General features: G+C 45.3%; 1 protein-coding gene across 6 annotated transcripts in view; it reads left to right on the plus strand.

Annotated features, from left to right (window-relative positions):
• Nucleotides 1-20,513, plus strand: part of HIVEP3 (HIVEP zinc finger 3) — a 262,326-nt gene extending 241,813 nt beyond the window's left edge. For 5 of the 6 annotated variants that reach the window (XM_077932050.1, XM_077932051.1, XM_077932054.1 and 2 more), the window contains 3 exons: nucleotides 3,741-3,839; nucleotides 12,378-13,459; nucleotides 14,947-20,513. In XM_077932050.1, coding sequence (XP_077788176.1) covers nucleotides 3,741-3,839; nucleotides 12,378-13,459; nucleotides 14,947-15,774 — 2,009 coding nt within the window. In that variant the 3' untranslated portion in view covers nucleotides 15,775-20,513. The remainder of the gene's footprint in view (nucleotides 1-3,740; nucleotides 3,840-12,377; nucleotides 13,460-14,946) is intronic. The other variant, XR_013393729.1, reaches the window with a different exon arrangement.
• Nucleotides 20,514-26,453: the final 5,940 nt, after the last annotated feature.

The raw sequence follows: 26,453 nt of genomic DNA on the forward strand, positions 1-26,453 counted from the left end.
CCGGGTGTATGTGGCAGCAAAGTTGGCATCTGGGTTTATTGCAGGCTCTGGTGCCAGTGTCCGTGTTAAGTCTGGTTGTAGTATTATTGTGGGTTAGGAGTTGTTTAAGATTGGGTGGCTGTCTGTAGGCAATGAAAGGTCTTCCTCCCAGAGCTTGAGAAAGAGAACTGTCATTGTCCAGGAGAGGTTGTAGATCTCTGATGATGCGTTGTACTGTTTTAACTTGGGAGCTGTATGTGATGACTAGAGGAGTTCTGTTATTTTCTTTTTTGGGTCTGTCTTGCAGCAAGTTCTCTCTGGGTATCAGTCTGGCTCTGTTGATCTGTTGTCTAACTTCATCTGCTGGGTATTTTAGTTCTAAAAAGGTTTGCTGTAGATCTCTTAGGTGAGAGTCTCTGTCTGTAGAATTGGAACAGATACGGCTGTAACGTAGTGCCTGGCTATAAACAATGGACTGTTTGGTATGTTTGGGATGGTGGCTAGAGGCATGTAGATATGTTTGTCGGTCAGTTGGTTTACGGTATAAGGTGGTGTCTATGCGCCCATCCTGTATTTTTATAGTAGTGTCCAAAAAATGTATTTCTTGCATAGATTGATTCATTGACTACATCCAGGAGGCTCACAGACAACTTTCCAATACCGCCTTTTACATAAAATTGGACTCAGACCCCACACAAGAATACAAAAAAGAACTGAACAAGATTGTTAAGGAGCTACCCCCACACATCCAAGAACAGATCCTCACCAACACACCAACAGAACCTCGACCAGGAACTTTCTATCTTCTACCTAAAATACACAAACCAGGAAATCCAGGACGCCCCATCATTTCAGGTATTGGCACTATCACAGTGGGTGTCTCCGGTTATATGGACACTGTTCTGAAACCATATGCCATCAGTGCTCCCAGCTATGTACGTGACACCACAGATTTCCTGAGGAAAATACAATCTTTAAATAATCTTCCCAACAACACTATACTAGCTACTATGGATGTGGAATCTCTGTATACCAACATCCCACACAACGATGGTACATACATACATCGTTTGATACATACAAACGATGGTTTACAAGCTATAAGGAACACCATTTCAGATAAAACCACAGCGGACTTTGCCACCAAACTCTGCCAATTTGTCCTTACCCACAACAACTTCAAATTCGGTGATGACCTGTTCCTTCAGATCAGCGGCACAGCAATGGGCACCCGCATGGCCCCACAGTATGCCAACATCTTCATGGCAGATTTAGAACAACGTTTCCTAAACTCCTACCCACTCAAACCTCTCTTGTACCTGCGATACATTGATGATATTTTTATCATCTGGACACATGGTCAACAGACCCTGAACACCTTCCACCAGAAATTCAATTATTTTCACCCCACAATCAACCCTACAATGAATCAATCTATGCAAGAAATACATTTTTTGGACACTACTATAAAAATACAGGATGGGCGCATAGACACCACCTTATACCGTAAACCAACTGACCGACAAACATATCTACATGCCTCTAGCCACCATCCCAAACATACCAAACAGTCCATTGTTTATAGCCAGGCACTACGTTACAGCCGTATCTGTTCCAATTCTACAGACAGAGACTCTCACCTAAGAGATCTACAGCAAACCTTTTTAGAACTAAAATACCCAGCAGATGAAGTTAGACAACAGATCAACAGAGCCAGACTGATACCCAGAGAGAACTTGCTGCAAGACAGACCCAAAAAAGAAAATAACAGAACTCCTCTAGTCATCACATACAGCTCCCAAGTTAAAACAGTACAACGCATCATCAGAGATCTACAACCTCTCCTGGACAATGACAGTTCTCTTTCTCAAGCTCTGGGAGGAAGACCTTTCATTGCCTACAGACAGCCACCCAATCTTAAACAACTCCTAACCCACAATAATACTACAACCAGACTTAACACGGACACTGGCACCAGAGCCTGCAATAAACCCAGATGCCAACTTTGCTGCCACATACACCCGGACAACACCATTACTGGCCCCAACAACATCACACACACCATCTCTGGACTATTTAATTGCTCATCGTCTAACATTGTGTATGCCATCAAATGCCAACAGTGTCCTTCAGCTCTCTATATTGGACAAACAGGCCAAACCTTACGCCAAAGAATAAATGGACATAAATCTGACATCAAGAATCACAAGACAGAGAAACCAGTAGGAGAACACTTCAATCTCCCAGGACATTCTATACAAGATCTCAAAGTAGCTGTTTTACTACAAAGGAATTTCAGAAATAGACTGGAAAGAGAAGCTGCTGAATTGCAAATCATTACCAAACTTAAAACCATGGAGACACCTGGCCTGAATAAAGACATTGGATTCTTATCTCACTATACATGACAAAGCCATTTTTCACCTTCTCACCCCTTGCTTTTTCCTGTAAGACCTACTGCAGTCGTTAATAGTCGTCAACAGGCTCATCACAGCTATCTGCCAATCACCCATCCCCACCCTCCTCTGAGTAATACCCCTCCCCACCTTCTCACTATATAGAAGGATCTGGCAACTTCTGTTTCAGTGTATCTGAAGAAGTGTGCATGCACACGAAAGCTCATACCAAGAACTAACTTAGTTGGTCTTTAAGGTGCTACTGGAAGGAATTTTTTTTGTTATGAGTCTTAAATTAAAAGTAGAGTAGCCTACCTGAGCTGAGATGGTTTCCTTCTTTAATATCTGCTCTGTTGCTTGACTCTTGAGCCTTTATTTTCTCTCTGAATTCTTCTCTCCCCCCCCCCCCAAAAAAATATATATACTAATTGACATAGCACGTAGCTAACTATGGAATTTGCTACCACGAAATGTAATGATGGTCATCTTTAAAAAGGGATTAGGGTACAGCGGTGCCTCGCAAGACGAAATTAATCCGTTCCGCGAGTCTCTTCGTCTTGCGGTTTTTTCATCTTGCGAAGCACGGCTATTAGCGGCTTAGCGGCTATTAGTGGCTTAGCGGCTTTAAGAAAAAGGAAACAAACTCGCAAGACGTTTCGTCTTGCGAAGCAAGCCCATAGGGAAATTCGTCTTGCGGAACGACTAAAAAAACGGAAAACCCTTTCGTCTAGCGAGTTTTTCGTCTTGCGAGGCATTCGTCTTGCGGGGCACCACTGTAATTCATAGAGGATAAGCTTGTCAATGGTGCTTAGTCGTAAAGGCTACATAATTACCTCTGGTACCAGTTACTGAGGGAGCATCGTTTGCGCTCATGTTCTGCTTGTGGGGACATCTTTTGGCTGCTGCGGAAACAGAATTCTGGACCAGATGGGCCTGGGGCCTGATCCAGCAGGGCTCTGCTTATGGCCTCCTTTTCTCAACTGAACTGCTACTGAATGGCCAGCTTTGTTGCTTGATCTCCACAAGGAGGCATTGCCTTTTGTTTGACAGTGTGCGATTGCTGTCTATGCTCTGGCAAATCTGGAGAGAAAGATGGGCCATGCCACCAGCATTCCTTTCCTACATTGCAAAGCACAGTGCCTGCCTGCTTTTCTGCGTTGCATGACAGCTAGCCATCATGAAGGTTGTGCCTTAATCTTCCCAAGGAAGCCAACGACTAACCTCACGCTCAGCCCGCTGAAAGAGTAATGAGTGGTTTGTGGGCACCTGCCTCCAGTTCTGGCAAAATAATGCAGAGAATTTCACTGGTTCCTGTGCAGAAAGGAAGCCCGTGTTGACAAACGTGTATGTTCTGTTTTGTTTCAGGGAATCTGACTAAACATATGAAGTCAAAAGCCCACAGCAAAAAATGTCAGGAGATGGGTGTGTTGGTGTCTTCGCTGGTGGAGCAAGAAGCAGATGAAGGTAAAGCTCATACTGATTCATTCATTCATTTCTTACTGTCTACATATCACATTCCTGATGCTAGTTAGATCGGGATTCAAATTAATTCATCTATTTCTTTTATCATCACGTTTTTAGCCCACTGTTCCTCCAAGGAGCTCAAAGTGGCACCTATACTTCTCCCCTCTCTCCCATTTTATTCTCACAAACAACCCTGTGAGGCAGCTTAGGCTGAAAGACAGTAACTGGCCCAAGGTCACCCAGCACTTAAAACCCCATTTAAACACGTAGTCAGGGGCGAGGGAGTGCAGGAGACATAGGCTCCGGTTGCACTATTTAAATCACTATGATACTACTTTCAACGGGACGTGGGTGGTGCTGTGGGTTAAACCACAGAGCCTAGGACTTGCCGATCAGAAGGTCGGTGGTTCGAATCCCCGCAACGGGGTGAGCTCCCATTGCATGGTCCCTGCCCCTGCCAACCTAGTAGTTTGAAAGCACGCCAAAGTGCAAGTAGATAAATAGGTACCGCTCCAACAGGAAGGTAAACGGCGTTTCCGTGCGCTGCTCTGGTTCGCCAGAAGCAGCTTAGTCATGCTGGCCACACGACCCGGAAGCTGTACACCGGCTCCCTTGGCCAATAAAGCGAGATGTGCGCCGCAACCCCAGAGTTGGCCACGACTGGACCTAATGGTCAGGGGTCCCTTTACCTTTACCTTACTACTTCCAACAGTCATGGCTTCCCCCAAAGAATTCTGGAAACTGAAGTTAGTTAAAGTTGCCAAGAGTTGTTAGGAGACTCTGGTTCTCGTTACAGAGTTACAGTTCCCTGGGAAGAGAGATGGGTTGTTGAGCCACTCTGGGAATTTTAGATCTGTGAGGGGAATAGAGGTCTTCTAAGAACTCTCAGCACTCTTAACAGATTTCTCTTCCCAGGATTCTTTGGGGGAAAGCCACGACTGGTTAAAGTGGCATGATGCTGCTTTAAATATTTAGTGCAGATGGGGCCACATAGAAGCTGCCTTCTCCTTACCCTTCCTGTTAGACCGCCCCTCCTCTTTTGGCCGCCCTGGATTGCTCAAGATGGAACTCATCCAACCTGGGATGATCTGGGGCTGCTTCAACCTGGTCTGACCGAATCCCATGTTGGCCCAATTTGATTTGCGACCTGGCTGGATCTGGTGAGCAGATATACAGAAACACACATATGTGCACATGTGCTGCGTTCCATATTTCACTGTGCGTTTGAGTGCGTCTGAAGATTTACAGAATGCCATCCATTTAAGCAATAAAAGAGTATCCTACGATTTTCCCAGCCGTACTTGTTTCAAAGGTATCGTCTTACATTTCCAGTGATCAGAGTAAAGCAGTCTAGCATCCACTAGAGCATTTATTACTACCTCATGTTACTTTCTGGGGATGAAATCTGGTATAAAATTAAGAAGTCAAGCAAGAGGACCAAGTTACACATAAATGTTCCTGTTATAAAATTATTTACGAGTCGTCTTTCAGCCCCCAAAGGACCCCAAGGTGACGTAACAATTTAAAAACCTTTAACCTAAAAGCAACATTGAATCCAAATCTTTATTGCTTAGCCAAAGGCCATCATCAGTCATACAACAGTATAGCAAAAAAATGTGGAACTACTCAAAATTGGATTAAAACCCACCAATAACTTTTATCCATTGCAATATCTAATACATATATATATATATATCCAATATATTTTATGAGATGTAAAACTATAGTACTCATTGCACACACACACACACACACACACACACACACACACACACACACAGAACCGCATGAGAAAAACAATTTCATGACCAACAGATGGGGGCGGGGGCACAGACAAACAGATGGAACAGAATTGATTTACATTTAAAATCATTCAAAGGTCATAGAGAGCAAATGAAGTTTTAATGGTGTAATGAAAACTAAGAAAGATGATGCCAGTCTAACTTTAAAATGGAGGTGGGGGTGAAGTTTCATACTTGGGAGTGCTGTCATTTATTTATTCATTTTGGTGCTCTTACACCTCGCTTTTCCTCCAAAAAGCATACACTATCCTCTTCCTCTTCATGTTGTCCTCAGAACAACCCGGCGAAGTAGGTTTGGCTGAGAGACTGTGACTGGCTCAAGGTCACCCAATGCGCTTCAGGAGTGAGCAGGGATCTGAACACAGAAAAGACTTTTTTTCCATTCTGAAGCGGCTGTTATTTGCCTGCCTACTCCCCGGCAATGATGAGCAGTGTCAATGAGTGTGGAGTTTAGGAGAGCTGGATTTTTGAGGGAGGCTGTGCTCAGTTTGGCATCCTGCACTAAGTACCACGAATAAGCTTCAGAGAGTCATTATCTGGATGACTGTCCTGTGCAGCTGAACTGAGCACAGAGTGGCATAGGGCGTGGCCTCCCACTAGTGACCCAACTAACCCAGCTATGGGGCCATGTAGTCCACCAGCTAGGTGGCATTTGCACTATAAAATCTGTCTGTTTCCAGCATTCCACAGAAAGCATCCTGGGGAACTCCCTTTTCACCGCCCTGCCAGGTATCACTTTGAGCCAAACGGCATCATACGAAATAGATATTGTTGCTGGTTGACGTTTCTGCATCGCTGCTAAATAGCAGCTGTGGTGGTGGTGGTAACAGGATTAGGACTGCGGCACACAAGATGGGGAGGAGGGGGCATTTCCTCACTGCCGTGCAGCCGCAAAGAGAACCTCGCCACTTCGCCAGAAGCTATTGTTTTTATCACATGCTACTGGAGCTTTCTTATGCAAAAAGCAGCTGAGGGGCTCATTGGGACTGCTGCAGGAGGGAAAGGGTTAACCAGATCTCCCTGTGCATTGCAGCAGTCCCATGGGCATAGCTAGGTGAGGCGGGAGCAAACTATCACCCCAAATCAAGTAAATCAGTAAAAATACTTAACTAACTGAGGTTCTGCCCCCTAAATATGAAACCTGCCCCCCCAATAAATCCTGGCTGTGCCCATGAGCAGTCCCATTCTGGATTTGATCCCCTGCTCCCCGGTGGCTGGTGTTATCCATGCTAATAGCCACAGTGGCAAGGCTCTTCTTCCACATCTGGGGGTAGTCGTGCTTCCGAATACCAGTTGCTGGAGACCACAGGAGGGGAGAGTGCTCTGGGGCTTGAACCCCACTTGCGAGTTTCTGGTTGGCCATTGTAAGAACAGGTTGCTGGAGTCGGTGGGCCATTGGCCTGATTCATCAGGGTCTTTTTATGTCCTTATGACACCTGAACTCAAAACTCGCTATGCTGAATGTTCTTATGCTCTTACGTTCACGAAAGAAACCCAGGGGTGGAGCAAGGTGGGTGCGGTGGGGGTGGATTGCCCCAGGTGTCATCTCCGAGGGGGTGACATTTGGCACACCACCCGCCCATGACTCATCGGGGGCAGGTGGGGAGCTGCAGCATTTTGACAGCCTCGCGCTCCCAGGTTGCTGGAGGAGGCAGGCAGGCAGGGAGAGGACGGGAAGGAGTCATGCAAGCAAACAAGCAGACAGGGGTGGGAAGGAGAGAAGCAAAAGCTCCCCAAAAGGGGACTCAAACCCTGGAATCCCAGAAGAAGCTCAACAATTTCAGCCACCCCCTAAAAGAGCTCAACAACTTTGGCCAACCCTCCCCTTAAGAAAGCTCAACAACTCCCGGCAATGACAATGAAAACCTAGATTTCAATGGGGGCAGTGTGACAAAAAATTTCCCGCACCGGGTACCACCTGACCTTGCTACACCACTGAAGAAACCACCACCAGTTCCCATGTTGGGGGCATTGTCTAAAGGTAAAGGGACCCCTGACCATTAGGTCCAGTCGTGACCGACTCTGGGGTTGCGGCGCTCATCTCGCTTTATTGGCCAAGGGAGCTGGCGTACAGCTTCCAGGTCATGTGGCCAGCATGACTAAGCCACTTCTGGCGAACCAGAGCAGTGCACGGAAACGCCTTTTACCTTCCCGCCTATTTATCTACTTGCACTTTGATGTGCTTTTGAACTGCTAGGTGGCCAGGAGCAGGGACTGAGCAACGGGAGCTCACCCCGTTGCGAGGATTCGAACCGCTAACCTTCTGATTGGCAAGCCCTAGGCTCTGTGGTTTAACCCACAGCGGGGGGCATTGTCTAGACTCGTCCTAAAACATTGAGGTGGGGAGGGAGGGCTACTGTCTGCTCTGCTTGTGGATTTCACTGGGGCATCTGTCTGGCTGTGAGATGCTGAACTGGAACTGGGCCTTTGGCCTGACCCATCAGAGTGTGTCCTGTGCCTTTATGAACTTACAGCCTTAAGACAGCAGACATTGTGATTTTCGCTTGCTTGCCACGGTACAGCTTTCCTTCTTTGAAATCCAGGCTTTCCTCTACCCCTTGTCTCTTTCTCTTTTGCTGCTTTACATCATGAAAAAGGAAAACGTTCCACATTCGGAATAGATGGTGCTTTGCCAGAGTTTTACCCTGGGGAGGAAAGAACGTGCAAAAGAAAAAAAACCGGGGGGGGGGGGGGAGGATTGAGTCCAGTATCGTGTCAGTCACAAGGGAGATGCATTCATGCTGGTGTCAGCCAGCGGACATCTGCTCCAGTGTCAGATTGCTGGAGGAGTTGCGGAGCCTGCTAACTTACTCAGAATAACTGATTAGCTTTGAGAGCCCCTTGAAAAGTGTTTGCTGCTCTTAGCCTGACTTCTTTCTGAGACTGAACGACAAACCTGCTGGGGGTGGCGCACAGGCTAAGCGTCCACATCCCCATTTCACAGAATCTTAGAAACTATAGAGTTGGAAGGGACCCCAAGGACCATCTTGCCCAAAGCCGCTGGCAATGCAGGAATCTAAACTAAAGCATCCACGACAGATGGATTTCAGCTGCGGTTTGGTCCTCATTTCTTTTTGGTCCCAGGCACGTTAGCGATGTATTGAAAACCCGCAAATGCTGCTCTATGCAGTGGAGAGCTGTAGGATGCGGACGACGACACACAGTGCCAGATTTACGTATAAGCTAAACAAGCCATAGCTTAGGGCCCCACTCTCTTGGGGGCCAAAAAAAAATTAAAGGAAAAAAACCCTGGATGTACATTCCAAAATATAAGATAAAAAACAAATAAAATAAAGCCTACATACAGCAACAGTGTTTTGTGTTGTGTAGGCTCCTATGATGTAAGTCATGGGCCCTGCCTGCTAGCCTGCTCCCTAAAATATCACTGGTTTGCTCATTTCTATATATAGGGTGCCTACATTCTGCATGTGCAAATGGCTTTAGATACCAATTAGGGTCATTAATTACCATTTAGCATATATTCAACACAAAAAAGTGACAATTTGTTGTTAACAAAGGACAGCTGGACATATAAAGGGCCCCATTACCTTCAGTAGCTTAGGGCCTCATCAAACCTAAATCCGGCCCTCCTGACACAGGAGAGATTTTGTGGGTCTTGCTCTCAAGGACTTGGTCCTTCCCATCGTTTCCCACATCTCCGCTCGGCTAATGGTGACACATTGCAAGCGGCGCAGTGTGTCATCACCTCAGCAATTATTCGAGGCTTTGAGCCAACAGGGCATTTGCTCTGCTTGCAAAAGGGGGGGGGGAGCATGCTCAGGGGAGCATGAGGGCATCTGCTTTCTTTTAAAAAGGCAGGGATTAACACTTTGCAGAGCCCCCACCACAATTCTGCCTTGTGCACTTCGAAGGGCTGTGTGGCTGGAGTGAACCCTAAGCGGCAGCCTGAGGTCTCCCGTTCCCTATTTCCAAAGAGCCTGTCCAGGGGACATTTTTAGTCCGCAGGCACCTGCAGAGCTCCACCATGAGAGCTGATCTCAACTCTGTGGCAGGAATCTGCTGGTATTCAGAATGGAATCCTCCCTGGTCTGTTGATGTTGGCTGCACCCCCTGTCCACTGGAATGTGTTTAGCTGTCTGGGCTTTGCCGCTTTATGCAACAAGACATGTAATTTTAGAATTACAACTCACTCGCACACTCAACTCATTTCCACTTTTGGCTGAAAGGCACTCGTGCTTGTACTGAATGAGCCTGCCCATGAAGAAGGAGTTTAAAAATGGGGGAGAAAAGGACAGAGCTGGCCAGATCGATCTATTTCCCCTTCATGTCAATCTTACCTGTCTTCATTCAGAGCATCCCTTTCTGCACTAATCTCTTACTTTTTGTAATGTGAAAATTTGCATTCAACATGACTTTAAAGAAAGTCTATGGAAGTTAGGTCTTAAAGGGTGTGACCCTCAAATATCTAATTTATCATAAAGAACATATTTCTAAGTGTGTTTTATCCTAAAACATACAATCTTTAAATGCCCTTTCATATGTTTTTAAGCCGGGAACTATATTGCAAAATTTAGGCAGATGTGAAACCCAAAGAATAACTACATTCTGATCTGTGTAAGTCACCCAGGAAGTGAAAATTAAGTCAGGACACATTTGTGCTGTACATTTTAAACCCTCTTATACAACTGTTGCAGGGATGCGGGTGGTGCTGTGGGTTAAGCCACAGAGCCTAGGACTTGCCGATCAGAAGGTCGGCAGTTCAAATCCGCGTGATGCGGTGAGCTCCCGTTGCTCGGTCCCAGCTCCTGGCAGTTTGAAAGCACGAAGTGCAAGTCGATAAATAGGTACCGCTCCGGCGGGAAGGTAAACGGCGTTTCCGTGCACTTCTCTGGTTCTCCAGAAGTGGCTTAGTCATGCTGGCCACATGTACACCGGCTCCCTCGGCCAATAAAGCGAGATGAGCACCGCAACCCCAGAGTCGGTCACGACTGGACCTAATGGTCAGGGGTCCCTTTACCTTTACCTTATACAACTGTTGCAGCCATGGAGAATCATGGGAACTGTAGTTTGCTAAGGGCGCTGGGAGTGGCAAGTCTGTGAGGCCAGCACCTTCCGCAAACTACATTTCCCAGGATTCTCCATGACTGTTAAGGTGGCAAAAGAGGGCTTTAAACGTATGGTGCAGGTGTGACCTCAGTTCACTTTCAGATGTGCCCTGAATAAATGTCTCCTGCATCCCTATCACAACAGTGCGCCTAACAAGGCTGTCCAATCAACCCGGGGAAATCGCACCACTGCTTCCTGTATTTTGCTGCCTGCTGAAGAAATTGCAATGGGAAGACTCTTAAATGAGATGTTGGTCCATTTAATCTGTTTCTTGTAGTACATAAAAGGCCATTTTATATCCCCCTTGTCTCCCATCTTGTAGCGTCTTCTATCTGATAAAGCTGAAACCATTCCCACCCAGCAGCTTTGCTCAATGTTATTCTAATAGTGCCTCTCTGTGGAAGAGTAACACCCGGAGTAATGATGATGGGAGCATAAATCACCCATCTGTCACCCAGATGAATAAGCATCCATGACAGTCAGTGAAAAACGAATGAATAACAACATAATATGGGGTGGGTGGGGGAATCCACTGAGAAGTTTTCCTGCACTACGCTTTTTTATTTTAATTTTTATGAATGCAAGCGGCTTAGAACTCAGTGGGGTTCCTGTGCCATTCTCTTTTGTTTCCAAGTGGCTCACACTGAAAGACTTCCTAGCATGTTTCTCTTTTCCCTCTGCCAAACCAGAATGCTGAATCATTTTGATGGATTGCCGTCCAGCCTCTGTTTAAACGCTTCCAGGGAAGGAGTGCCCACTGCCTCCCAAGGCATTCTGCTATTTAGTTATTTTTTTATTCCCTAAAATTTATATATAACGCCTTGATTGTAAAAATAAAAATAAAAATGCAAAGCAGTTTACAAAAAGAATTAAAAAGTAATAATAATTTTTTTATTATTATTTATATCCAACCCTCCCCAGCCGAAGCTGGGCTCAGAGCGGCTAACTGTGGTAAAATAACACAACATTCTAAAATCCTTTCATTATAAAATCAGTTCAAATCACATTAATGGCAACCATTGGGCTAGAGTTCTATGAGGATTGCCAATACAGTGGTACCTCGGGTTACATACGCTTCAGGTTACAGACTCCGCTAACGCAGAAATAGTGCCTCAGGTTAAGAACTTTGCTTCAGGATGAGAACAGAAATCGTGCTCCGGCGGCGCGGCGGCAGCAGGAGGCCCCATTAGCTAAAGTGGTGGTTCAGGTTAAGAACAATTTCAGGTTAAAAATGGGCCTCTGGAACGAATTAAGTACTTAACCCAAGGTACCACTGTAATCCTCTGCAATAAACTAAAAACAGATTAAAATGCACGTCAGCATTCGAGATATCCAGATAGGCTTATCTAAATAAAAATGTTTTTAGCAGGCACTGGAAAGGCTCAGTTGAAGGTACTTGCCTGATATCAATAAGCAGGGAGTTCCAAAGTCTGGGTGTTGCCACACTATAAAAGAGCTTTTTCTATGCTCAATCCAAACACTCTCATACAGCTGTGGTGCCTGATGCTTCTGAGCCACTGTGCTTGTTTATAAAACAAAATTTGACCAAATGGCAAAGAAGCGATCTTGAGGACTTTTGAACTTATGCAAGATTCTTTTTCAGGAAGGGTGATTTTGCTATATTCTGTGTGATCTAATGCAGTATTCCCCCCCCCCCCGTCCCCCTTAGGAACCAGTGAAGATCTCTTCCAAGATTCAGAAGGGCAGGAGGGATCTGAGCCACTTGAAGAACACCAGTTTTCAGACTTGGGAGAGTCTGACGATGACAATGACGACGAGGAAGAGGAGGAGGAAGAGGAAGAGGAGGAGGAAAGCCAAGAGGAGCCACCAGTGAAGCTTTCAGAAATGAAGAACATCCCCCTCCCAGGACATTCTCCAAGAGGTTCTCACTCCGCCCAGGAGAAAGGCACCAGGACAGCATTGTCCATCTTGGAAGATGTTGTCTCCACTAGCAAGCGTGCTGTTCGGCGTCACCAGACCACCTCCTCGGGGCCAGAAACGAAATGGTCGGCTGACAGCACTGAAGTTGCCGTCTGCCACAGCTTCTTGAGACTCCACCGGCCGGTTTTGACCTCCAGTGGACCCGTGGCTTCTTCTGCTGAGAAGGATCCCGTTACAAGGCCACAGATGCTCTTAGCGATGGACTTGTCAATCTCCAAAGACACCTCTCTGAGGAGGAAGGGGTCTCCAAGCAAGGACTCTGGCTTTGGCAGTGGTGGCAACAACAACCGTTCCATGTTGGCTAGGAAGCACCTGTTATCCAAAAACGAAATGTCTCCGAAAAGGTTTTCGACAGCTGGAGAAACACCTTCTCTGAGGAGCTTCTCTCCAGCGAGGGGGAGGTCCTCTGGTCACCGAATGTCTCCGAGGAGAGAGGCGTTTCCCCTCCGCAGTCTGTCGCCGAGACTCGAGCTCTCGCCCAGCAGGTACATATCTCCGAAAAGAGAGCTGTCGTCGCGAATGTACCTCCCGCCAGAGAGAGGCGTGTCTCCTGTGAGACATTTGTCTCCAAGCAGGGATGTCTCCACAGCCAGATACTTATCCCTGAAGAAGATGTTGTCCCAGAGCTATTCAGAGCCACCTTCGAGGTACCCGTCCCCAGGAAGAGAGGACTTGCCTTCTCATGGCCAGTCGGCAGCTGATGAAAAACTTCAAAGCCTGGGTAAAACTCTGCATGGGATCTCGTCTTCAGTGCCTCTACCTCACAGGTCCCTCGGCAAGAATACAGAACTGTATGAAGGACCTAAACTGGTAAGTTCTTCAGCATTGGTCTTCCAAGCAGTGAGACTGGACCCACAAATCTAAGGAGGGTTACAGCTGTGAGATCACCACTGTTTATGTGTGTGTGTATGTTTGTGTTTTGGAAGGGGACAGTGTCTTTAAAAATAAGAAGGCAAGGAGGAAAGGATAGCCAAATGTAATGGAGAGCAGAGGTCCTTTATCTTTGTCCTCCCTTACTCACCGTCCCCCCAATCATTAAATTAAAAAGTCAGTTTATATGTCCACATCAGTGCACTCATCTCTCTCTATGCACCAGCCCCATAAGCTGAGCCATAGCTCAGTGGTGGAGCATCAGTTCTGCAGGCAGACAGCCCAGGTTGAATGCCCAGCATTTCTGGATAGAGCTGAGTGTGTTCCCTCTCTCAGACCCTGGAGGGCTGTTGCCACTTACTGTAGATCAGGAATAGGGAAATGTAAGGCCAGAGGGCACCGTTCAGCCCGGACACCAAGGTCTAGCTCTGAGGGCCTTCTGGAGGTTCTCTCACTGCGAGAAGTAAGGCGGTAGGGAGCCAGGCAGAGGGCCTTCTCGGTAGTGGTGCCGACCCTGTGGAACGCCCTCCCATCAGATATCAAGGAAATAAACAACTATCTGACTTTTAGAAGACATCTGAAGGCAGTCCTGTATAGGGAAGTTTTTGATATCAGATGTTTTACCATGCTTAATGTGTTTAATTTGTTGGAAGCCACCCAGAGTGGCTGGGGCAACCCAGTCAGATGGACAGCATATAAATAACATATCATCATCATCTTCATAGACCAGTGAGCTGCATTGACCAATATTTGGACTCCGTATAATGCAGCTTCCCTGGTTCCTAACATGTGTGGGAATGTTCAGGGATGCAGGAGAGGATATATTGTTTGATTATAGCCTTTCCAACTTGTGTTAACAAGTTCACTATTAGCAGAGTAACATTTCCCTTTTTAAACTTTCAGCGGATGCGTTTGCTCAGGCTCGGTAAAGCCTCTATAATAACTGTCCTGGTATTTTCTCCTTATTCCCTCATAAAAGATAAGACACAACACAGTCTTCTATAAAAGTATAAAAAAGAGTTTACTCACATTCTGTTCACAAACGGATCCCAGTAGGCAGACTTAGCTTAGAAAAGTAACATACACCTGGAAACTATCTCATAAGGAGACAGTCCCTTTGTCCTTTCTTGGTTGGAAGCCAAGAGAGCATCTTTGGCTAAGCAGATGTTGCTTCTTCGATGCATGTAGTCATAGAGAGAGAGATGGCTGCCCTGCCCTGTGCTTTTGTCGTTACCTGCACAGGTGAGGCCACACCCACCTCTAGTCACATGCAGAGGAAGTCTGTCCCAGTTCAGAAGGCAACAGGAAGTTTACCTGCTGGCTGGACAAACATTCATCCCCATGTGTAAACATGTTCACTCTAGGAATGTTGTACTTGACTGCTCTTGTGTTTCACATCCCACAATATGTACCTCCTGTCATTACAGAAGACAGAATCCAGGAGCCCAGCGAGTTCACCGGGCGTCACTCAGCATCACTGCGTCAGGCCTTTGCAATCGCCCCACGACACGCACGCCCATGCCCCAAGCCGGGTGGAAGACTACATCTTTAGCCACCTCCCATTGCACTCCCAGCAGCTACCCCGGAGCCCCTTCCCCATGATCCCAATTGGGGGCATTCAAATGGTCCAGGCAAGGCCCAGCGGCCATCCCGGCTTGGGGCACGGATCAGTGATGTCGCTGCACGCCAGCTACTTCGCCCCCAGCGGTGACACCTCTGAATCCAGCCAAGCGAAAGATCCCGGCAAGGTGGCCCAAGGCATCCGAGAAGCTCGCTCCTCATCCACAACACCACCGCTTCATAGCAGCAGCTGCTTGGAAGGGACAATAAGGACTAGCGAGCAGGAACACAGGGTGAAAGACAGCGCCGAACCCGGCGGCCCAGAGTGGGGAAGCCGTACGCCCAGCCGAGATGGTTCCTGTCCGGAGGATGAGCCTTCAGCCAGCAGGGAAGGCGTCCGGTGGGAGAAGGGGAAGAAACCACGTAGCAGCTCAAACGCCTCCTTGGAACCCCCCTGCACTTTGATCTCGGACTTCCCCACCCAGACACTGGACAGGAGCAGCAGCGCTGGCTGCCTGCTGGAGCCCTTGTCCTCGAGCCACTCCTCCTCCCAGCCTCCCACCAGGAGAAGGAACCTCTCTGGGGAGCCAGCTCCCCCCACCACAGGGGTACAGAGGAGGAGGAGCCCTCCCTTGGAGCAAGTCAGCTTCAGCCTACTGCAAAGGCAAGTGGATCACAATACAGGAAGTGCTTGAGCCCTCCCTCCCAGCTTCTGACCCCGGCTTCCCCGTAAGATCAACAAACCTTTGTCAGTGCGATTGGTTTTCGAATAGTCATTGCTAAAGGAAAAGAAACGAAAAGACCCAATGCTCTAGCATACGACCAAACCCATGGAGACTGTTGCTGGTTCTCTCTCTCTCTCTCTCTGTTTCAGTCTGCTATTATTTCCATCGTAATTGTGTGCCTTTTTCTAGACTTTCTTTCATTTGCGTGTGCGTGTGTGCGTGTGTTTTGGTTGTTGCTTGAAATGCACCGACAAATTGAAGCTATGAATTTATTGTTATTGTTTTACTGCTTTCTTTTATCGGAAAGGGGCTTATTCTTAGACCGTGTCTCCATTCCCCACGATGAGGTCTTGTCTCAACCACATGCAGACATGTGGAAAGAGTTGAGAAGAATTTCCAATGGATGCACTGAAAAGCTTTTCCTTTTTCTTTTTTAAGGAAAGCAAACACCTCTTCAAAGAGATTGGCTGAATTTTTTTTAGGGGAGGGGGACAACCACCACCTCTCTCATGTACAGACAGGTACAACCTGCCCCCACCCCACAACGACCGTACCCCTTATTTATTACTTGCTTTATTTAATATGTGGCAAAGTATTTTATAATTATTCCTTTTATTATTTGCATTACTGTGGTTGCCTCTAAATGTGCTTTAAAGACAGATGTGACTGCTTTAATCTGGAAGAAGAAGAAGAAGAAGAAGAAGAAGAAGAAGAAGAAGAAGAAGAAGAAGAAGAAGAAGAAGAAGAGAGGAATGTTTACCCTCTGATTGTAACTGAAACTAGCACTTGTTTTCTATGGGGAGGCCCTGATGGTGATAAAAGGTAATCTCTCCAAAACAAAGAAAGAATCTCAGAATGTGCCTCCCCCCCCCCCCGTACAAATTACCCCCCAAGCACTTTTTTTTTAAAGGGACACGCACATAAGCAAAAGGTCCCTCTACCCTGCCCCACAAAGGGAAATAAAAAAGAGAAATTGCAAGAAAATAGGAATATATTGAATGTAAAAATAAAAAAATAATGTTCTGGGAATGGTAGATCTTTGCTTTCTGACCACCATTCTTGCTTTAATACTGACATTCCGTGACCTGGCTGCTGCTTTGACTGATACGCACAATCTCTAAGGGGTGCCTTTTGCCAGCCGCTAGATGGTAGGGGCTTGGCTGTCATCCCTGTGGATCTTGCCCTTTGGAAATCTGCTCTCTAGTTGGAGATCTTTTGTTTTTGCTTTTAAGGGGAGAAAACACCTTCTCTTATCACACATTTGGAAATTGTAAGAGAAAAATTGAAATAAGTTGCTTACTGATCTGGACTACAACTCCCATCAGCCCCAGCCAGCATGGCTAATGGTCAGGAGTGATGGGAGTTGGAGTCCAGCAACATTTGGAGTGCCCCAGATTTCCCACCCGGCGCAGAAATCAAGGCTGAGTTCATTCTTGCCTCAATATCACCCTGAACCATATCTGCGTTCCTAGTTCTGCTACTGGTCCTAGATGTATCCTATGTTTATCAGATCAGCCACATGTTCAACTGCGTAGAGTCCACAAAGAAGTACCGTAATTAAGGGCTTTTTTTTTCCATACTGTTATCTCCCCCCCCCCCACTTAATGGAATAACTACAAACGTTAGTCTACATTATGCAGTAGATCTTTTAGGCTATACATTCCTATATGAAAAGGTCCCAGTGAATTCCCATTGAGCTGTTTGCATTTCAGATCAATAGGTTGCAATGGATGATGTTTTAGCAAAGGGGCAGAAGAATGCAATGTCTCCAATGGCTAACCAACCTGGTGTCACCTATAGAAAGATCAGGGCCAGAGCCACACAGGTCTTTTAATATATACACACTGCATTTAATAGCAGACGTTTACTCTAATTGAGAGCAAGCTTGCTAATTTGGCGAGTGTCTTGCTCTGGATCGAGTCTGTACACACAGTTTTTGAAACTAACTAGGCAAAATGAATCAGTTCCACAAATATTTAACCAATGGACCAGTCCTTTCTGAGATGTTCCCATTTATTATGTGCATGCTCCACACAACAATGTCCTGAACAATATTTTTATTTTAAGCAGGCATGGAAAGCCATGAACTGTTGCCAAGGCATAGCTGAATAACGTGGAATGGATGGGGCTTTGAGTTGAATAATCTTCTGCGATGTATCATTTCATTTTTTGTGTTGTACTGAATAGTTTTGGTGGAGCTCTTTTGATTTTCTTTGGTCGAAATGATGTTGTGACTGAAATGATGTGAAGGTGACCAAACTGACGCTGGACTTTCCCTGGAAAACTCCATTCACAGCGGACAGTGTTCTGTTTTGTTTCCCCCTTGGTTTACTTCTGCTTCCAATACCTCTTTCAGTGCTAAGGTCTGGAAAGATCTTGCTTATAGAGTCTGCACTGGCATCCGGTACCTAACCCGAGACTTTATTGAAGGTCCAATACAATCCCCTTTGTCAACAGATCATGGGGATGAACATCAATCACCGAGTTAAAGTCTGGCTCCAATGGAAATTGGTATCATGGTCATGATACCTTCAAAAGATTCAGAATGGCACCCGTCAACTTAATGGAATGAGCAAAGCCTGGACCAGAACATGACTTTGAATTCCAGGTGGTTGGTTTCCCCCTCATCCCCTCCTTCCTTCCCCTCCTTTAACCAGCTAGTCATGCAGCTCTTTTAGGACCAAATGGTTTTCGGTATTGAGCCTTCACTGGGCATTTGCTCTTCAATTATCCATTCACGCTCTGGTTTTGTTTTGAGGCTAGATCAAATGCAACCTGGTGCTCAGTTTTCAGCCTTTGGATTGAACTCTGCTTTGGGTGCATTGGACAGGATCTGTTCCGATGACATCTGCAAACAACCCGGAGCTAATAACAATAATAACCTTCTGGGTATGTTTACCTATTGCTCTCGAACCTTTCTTAATCCTCTGTGAGGCAAGCACTGCAAATGTAAATAGTGTCATCTAGGGGGGTATTTGCATCTGGGGTAGAAAGGACAGGACAGGAGCTCAATGTTGTTTGAATAGGCTGGCAGACAAGACACCATGCAAAGCTCTGTAGCTTTGGATGGCAACATCCACTGCAGAGGACTCTACTTGAACTCTTCCTTTCACTTTCTGGTTGGGATCTGCAAAGTGCCTAGATCCTGAGTATTTATGCCAGTGTATCTGCCTGCAGCAACCTTTTGCCCTTTCTGTAACACCACTCTCTCCAGTGGTGTTGCTGGACGTAGAAGAAACCATGCCACAGTGGGTGGCAGTTGCGAATGCAGAAATTGACCTCTCTCTTTTTTTGCCAGGGTAGCTTTTGCATTTCCATATAAATTGAAGCCACAGTTGGCAGAGGTCTCACACCGCAAAGAAGCTTTGTGATGCAAGCAAACCAATGGATGCAACAATCTCCTTCCACCCATCGCAAGTCTCCTGAATGTCTCTGGGGCATTTCCTGGTGGCCTATCCAATTGCACTGGCTGGCCAGGTGGAGCTGGCTCTCCTTAGGGCAAGATGCTAAACAAACTAAGGGCTCAAACTGCAAGGTGCTGAGCACTCCAGGCAGACCTAGCAAAGCCTTAAGAATGTGCTTCGCCTCGAGCACTTAACTTGCCCCACTGAAGGTAAAGTTCTGAGCCCATCACAAAGTCGCTGTGTGGTTCCCCCGGTGTGGTGCTATAACAGAAGCCTGCAGAGACGACCATGTGTCAAATATGTTGCTAGACTAGACCTGACATTTCCTGCCATTCATTATTTTGCTGTTGTTGAAAGGTTTATTTTTCAGAGATCAGATTTTAATCTCTCCCCCCCCCCCCTTGCAAACCACCCTTCCCAAAGCTGCAATCCTATATGCACTTTCTTGGGAGTAAATCTTACCCAGCATAGTGATATTTACTTCAGAGTAAGCATGTGAAGTATTGGGCTGCACTTTCCATAGGTTACTTTTGCAATTGCTTTCTATTTTGATCTAGCTTTGCATAGTTTGAAAAACAAGAAAGAAAAGAAAAGAAAAACCCTTGTAAAACTATTATATATTTTGACTATTATTAATATTTTTGCAAATTCTGGGTACTGTTATTCCTTGGCTAAGTCAGACCTTCTTAGTTATTATTATTACTGGCTGAGACAAGACCTCTGTATTTTGGTTACTTGAGCATCTCTCCTATTTTTATCCCTTTTCAGCCAAAGAGACAAAGAAAATTATTTTGAAATGTTGATGGCATCCGTGAGAGTTGATTGCTTTTTAATTTTGGAGCACTTTATTCCTAGATTTATAATCTGTGAAGGACTTTTCCTCTATATTTAAGCACCTTCCTGGTTTCCCAGTGTTCTGAGAATCAGTAATTAATTACTTCTTTTACTATGTAACCCTATGCAGGTTTACTCAGAAGTAAATTCCATGGTGTTCATTGGGACTTACTCCCAGGTAAGCGTGCATAGGATTAGTAGCAGAAAGCCATTTGGAGTGTCAGTTTCAGGCCAGAGTTCAAAACAGTTGGTCACCTACCTAGCAATCTGGGTTAAACTGAAATTGACTTCAGAAAGTGGGCCATCTTGGGTATAATATCACACTATGGTTTGCTCTAACTGCAACTTAAAGTGCAATACCATACACAGTTGCTCTGAGACTTAGTCCAGATGTAGAGGAAAACCATGGTTTGTGGGATTGCCCTCTTTCCTTCACTTTCCCTGAGAATTCATAGCCATTACCCGCCCCCCCCCCCAAAAAAGCAGACTCTTGACAAGAGGCCCAAGCTATGGTTTGTTGGTTCAGAAATAAAACCAAAGTTTGCCCACCCTCTCAAACAGTATTTTCATATCTCAGTGTGGAAGCCACTAGCAAACCATTGTTTGTTGGATGGCATGGGTTTAGACATCTTGAAAAACCATGATTTGCTGGTAATTCTGAATCATCTCTATGGGACATCCCAGGGATTTAAAATCTGTTGAATAGCCCACAAGCCAGTACAGTTAAAGTCATTGTATGTAAGCCAAACGAATCCCTTGGCTATGGTATCCACAAGGCTCTGATAAATGATTGGACCAGGCATAGGCAAACTCGGCCCTCCAGATGTTTTGAGACTACGATTCCCATAATCCCTGACCACTGGTCCTGTTAGCTAGGGATAATGGGAGTTGTAGTCCCAAAACATCTGGAGGGCTGAGTTTGCCTATGCCTGGGTTGGACTTTCCCAGGGGTAAATCATGGCTGCCACATTCACTTCAGTGATGGCCAATACTCCATCCATCAACCATTCTGCGTTACAATACCTATGGCAGCTTCTGCTGACCTGTGATTCTAAGGGCAGTTTTCTGACAGATTTATGACTCAATCTAATTTTATTTTAGACTGAACCTTGCCCTTTCTATTTAAGATGATAGTCTTCAAAAAATGAGAAACCTCAAGGAACATAGAAAGCTGCCTTATACTGAGTCAAAACAGTCCACCCAGATCAGTACTGTCTTCCTAGCTCTCCAGGGTTCCAGGTAGGGGACAACTCCCAGCCATACCTGGAAATGTTGAGGATTGAATTTGAGACCTTCAGCATTCAAAGCAGATACTTTCCCACTGAGTTAATGGACTTTCCCAAAGAGAGCATTTTTGCTGTTTATATTTGTAATTGGCTCTCGAGACTTTGACATTATTATCATTGCTATCTTTCTAGAAAGATAGGTGCCAGAACTCACCTTGTTCTCTTGTAATGACAATGGTGCCTACCTAGAGAGGTGTCGGAACTGAGTTTAGGCAAGTTCTGGCTGAAGAAAAGCCCCGAATAATAATAATATTACAGTCGTACCTTGGAAGTCGAACGGAATCTGTTCCGGATGTCCGTTCCACTTCCAAAAGATTCGGAAACCAAAGCACAGCTTCTGATTGGCTGCAGGAAGCTCCTGCAGCCAATTAGAAGCCGTGGAAGCCCCGTCAGATGCTCAGGTTCCAAAGAACTTTTGCAAACCGGAACACTCACTTCCGGGTTTGTGGCATTAGAAAGCCAAAACGTATGAGAGTACCAAGGCGTTCGGGGTCCAAGGTACGACTCTATTATTTTAAAGTAAGAAATAACACAGTAACAGAAACCGAATTGAAATCCCCACTACATTTGAGATGAAATTGCTCAGATTATTGTAAATGGATTTTATTTATTTTTTTTACTGGAGGAGACCGTAGCGGGAACCACAATAAATTCCAGGAAAAGTGACCCAACTGATTTGGCCTCTGCACACTTTAACCTTGAGAGCGACCTTTTCCATCTCTCTGATATGCTCTCACTCACAGAACTCAGCCCAGTGATTCTTCATAGGTGAGAACCTCTTGTTTTTCTGTGTCTGGCTTTGCCAACTTTGGCCATCATTTTTTTTATTTTTAAAGAAAATACAATGCCAAGTCATTACAATTGGCTTTTAAAAAGCATTCAAGCAATATGTTCTTGATACCGACAAACCATTTATGAGCTAAGCATGAAGCATTGTGATCTAGCCCTTCTACGATCTCTCCCCCCTCCATGTGTTCCTCACTTTTATTCCCATCCCCTAACATACACTTGATTTTTATTGTCTGTGTTCCTTATGGATTTTTTGCCCTCCTGTTATTGCACAGTATTTGTGAATTTTAAAAGGTAAAATGTTTTTAAATAAATACCAAATTTGGGTCCTAACGATGACATAAAACAAGTTTTCATTATTGAGATATTATGGCACTTATGCTCACTTTAGTAAATGTAATGTAAAATATTAATAATATTGATGATGTGTACGCAAATTTAATATACATGGTCTCATGTAAGATAAATATTTGCCTTTTTTCTAAAAGGTGTATGTATTCTGTAAGTGGAATAGTCTTTAGAAAGTTTCTATATGTTCTTTAAAAAAAAATGGCAATACATTCCAAAAAAGGTACTGTAAATATGTACAGACTCAGAGTACAGTGTAATTTGGTAGTTTTGCCTGTAATTTTATTTTAAATTCAGTTTCTACACTTGCATCTTGCAATGTCTGTATGGTTATAAGAGTGCAAAGCAAAAAAAAAAAAAATGCAGGTAAAAAGCACAGAACATAATGTTAAGAAAAAAAGAGAAAAAAATACTCAGCATTTGATGTTTGTGAACTTTATTGTAAATGACATCTGTACTGTGAATGAAAAAAAAAGTTTTTACACGTATATTGCCTTTACTACAGTTCAGATTGTCTATTCAGTCTGAGCCTATTTTTTAAAAAAACAGCACGTTGGAATAAATTTTAAAGTCCCAACATATCACTAGCAGCCTCTCTGTGGTCATTTATTTTCTAGAATGATTTAGGGGGTGTTTCCTGGTTTCGGGTATCTGCAGAAACACTGCAAAGTTTCCTTGGCATCCAACACGCTCATCCCATAAGCACAAGGATTTGCACAATAGAACTTTGCACCCTCTCCAAATCTATTCCAGTGGATTGGAGGAGCAGAACAGATTTAGGGGCTGCAAGAGAAAAGGAGGAGGGTGGAAGTTCTATCACGTACAGGTTGCAGGTCCCACTTATCGTAAGTTCATACTCTATACTTGTTCCTCAACCCGGAGACCCATATTAATACTTTACATGGTGAACTTTTAGGATTTATTTCAAGTCCCACCAATGGGGGTGTGAAGATCATTTCCTCCCTTGGTCAAAATGAATGCTGATGACTTTCCACATGGGGGAGCTCTGTGCATACTTCAAGTCTGCACAGCCGACAACTCCGATAAACTATCTTTAGCTTCCAGTTCCTCCTTCCAGCGTTCACAGACTTCTCTCTGGAAAGATAACAGGGAGAGAGGCGTGCAGATATTTTGCTGAAGCTCAGAGCATCCTGGAGCTGTGTGGTGATTGGTAATCGTCCTGCTTCTTGGGGATGAAACAGAAGCAGTTCCATCTTCCGTTTCACCTTAAAATTTGGGAAGGGGGGGGGCGGTATACGATCAGAGATGCTGCCCAGGATATTTGTGTTTCAGGCTTGCAAAGAGCTGGTGGTTTCTTTTTCTGAGATGCAAATGGCACTGGCAAATTACATTCAAAAGCACTCAGTGCATCAGAGCAATGCAATCCCAACAACACGAGTGCTAGGGATGTGAGCCATACACACCACCACAGTCTTCACAAGAGGTGCCAAATTCCAGGGCTTCCAGGCACTCCCCATGGTTGTGTTTCCGTTGAGAAGATCAAGCCACAGCAGAGGCTAGTGTCTTTAAGAAAACATCTTCTTTGGCGATCACTCGTAGCCGAGTAAGATTGTCTTCCATAAACATGGTTTTAACAATGAGTCCGTAAGTGACTGTGGAGACCAATTCTGGATCCACACATCCTTCCGCAGTGGGGACATTGGTTTTCGGGCAGGAGTTGATCACGGTGTGGATTTGCCAAGCATGCCTTCCTCTTAGCACATTTCTCCCTTGCGTCCTGAGTTCGAGTATCTTCAAAGCCCATGACACCTTTGGTAAAGGCTGTTCTCCAATTGCAGCGCTTGCACGCCAGTATTTCCCCATTGTTGGTGTTTATACTACATTTTTAAAAACTTGCCTAAGACAGACTTTAAACCTCTTTTGTTGACCACCAGCATTATGCTTTCCATTTTTAAGTTCGGAATAGAGTAGTTGCATTGGGAGACGATAATCAGGCATTTGCACAACATGACCAGTCCAACAAAGTTGATGTTGAAGAATCATTGCTTCAACACTGGTGATCTTTGCTTTTTCCAGTACGCTGGTATTAGTTCACCTGTCTTCCTAAGTGATGTGTAAAAATTTTTGGGAGACACCGTGGATGGAATATTTCAAGGAGTGGGACATGGTGTTTATAAGTGGTCCATGTTTCACAAGCATACAGTAAGGCTGATAGTACAATCGCTTTGTAAACACACATTTTGGTTTCCCCACGAATGTCCCAGTCCTCAAGCACTCTGCACTTCAGCTGGGAGAAAGCCGCACTCGCAGAACTCTGGGGATGCTGGATTTTGGCATCAATGTTGGCCCTTGTGGAATATGATGTGTTCACATATACAGTGGTGCCCCGCAAGACGAATGCCTCGCAAGATGAAAAACTCGCTAGACGAAAGGGTTTTCCGTTTTTTGAGTCGTTCCGCAAGACGAATTTCCCTATGGGCTTGCTTCGCAAGACGAAACGTCTTGCGAGTTCTTGCAAGTTTGTTTCCTTTTTCTTAAAGCCGCTAAGCCGTTAATAGCCACTAAGCCACTAAGCCTTTAATAGCAGCTAAGCCGCTAATAGCCGTGCTTCACAAGACGAAAAAACCGCAAGACGAAGAGACTCGCGGAACGGATTAATTTCGTCTTGCGAGGCACCACTGTATACACTTGGAAATCTGGAATGGAGGGGGTGCAGAACATTATACCCCATGAGTGTCGATTTCATAGCTTCAGCAAGCTTGGGTTCAAAGTTTCTTTGGATCCCAGTCTTATAGTGCAGCCTCCTCCAGCCAGCACCATATGCAGTTCTGCTTTGTTCTCCTCCTTCCTAGCACAACTTTTGCAAAACACAAACAAACCCAAGCATCCCGTAAAATGACACTTTCCCCTGTCACCCCCCCCATCACCTTGGCAACCTCTATTTTGCACAGACCTGAGTGCCTTCTTTAATGTGTAGCTTCCTGGACATTGTTTCATAATGGCCTGCATTTAACCAACCCAGCCAGGCTAGTTTTCATACGCTAAACCCAGGAATTTCCTTTGGCACAGTTCAGGAGTACTTCTGCAACCTGTACTTCCCCCCTCAGTACCCCAAATATTAGCTAGATTCTGACATTCATTAATTTCTTCAGTTTAGGGGAGGTCTCTACCCCCCCCCCCCCCCAATGTTCATAACAATATATTTGAAGACACAGGCAGGTTCTGAATGGGAAAAGGTCTTCTCTGCAGCCTGCCTCAAACATGCATATCCTGTTTCTCCATCCCTCCAACATACATGAAGCCTCCCTGCATCTCGATATCCCACTGACATCTCCTGCAGCTCAGCATCTTTTTCCCATCGGGAATGGGATCGCGAGTGCAAGTTCCAGAATCCCTGGTGGGATCACCCTCATGCTCTTTGCGGATAGAAGAATCTGATGCCGTCACTCTTCTGTGCCCAATTCTGACTTGCAAAAGTGTGGCCTGTTGTGGTCTTGGAAGTCCTGGACCACAAGCGAAATAAAATTGTCACAGCAAATTTAAAAACAACTGTTGGGTCATTCTTGGAGTTGTAGCTCTGTCTGTTGGCACCATCTGCTGGGCCACTTTGGTCACAGCAACTCATTAAGTATTGCGGACTAGAGTTGAGACTAGTCTTCTTCAACAAGAAGATTTGGCTTGAATGTCAGAGGTTCCCAAGGGGGAGGAAAACCTGTATTTCCTGAGATGCTCTTGAATCCCTCCCGAAAAAATATTGACAGTTTGGAGGTGCCCTAATCTGAGCAGTGGTTGCCTCTAATATCCAAAGAAATGAGCAATTGCTGGCCTCCTTAGCTCATTCTCTTGCCTCAAGAGGGTGCTGTCTAGCAGCAGATTCAGATCCCTTCACAGCACGAAAGAGAAAGAATCTGATAACCCTTTGCAGAGTCAGCTGCTGCAGAATCCAACAGCAGGATACATAATACTTCCAGTGCCACCTACAAGACTGGAAATCATTAATCAACCAGAGTGACAAATACCAAGAAGT

The sequence above is a fragment of the Podarcis muralis genome, chromosome 7 (genome assembly GCF_964188315.1).
Source record: "Podarcis muralis chromosome 7, rPodMur119.hap1.1, whole genome shotgun sequence".
NCBI classification, from domain to species: Eukaryota; Metazoa; Chordata; class Lepidosauria; order Squamata; family Lacertidae; genus Podarcis; species Podarcis muralis.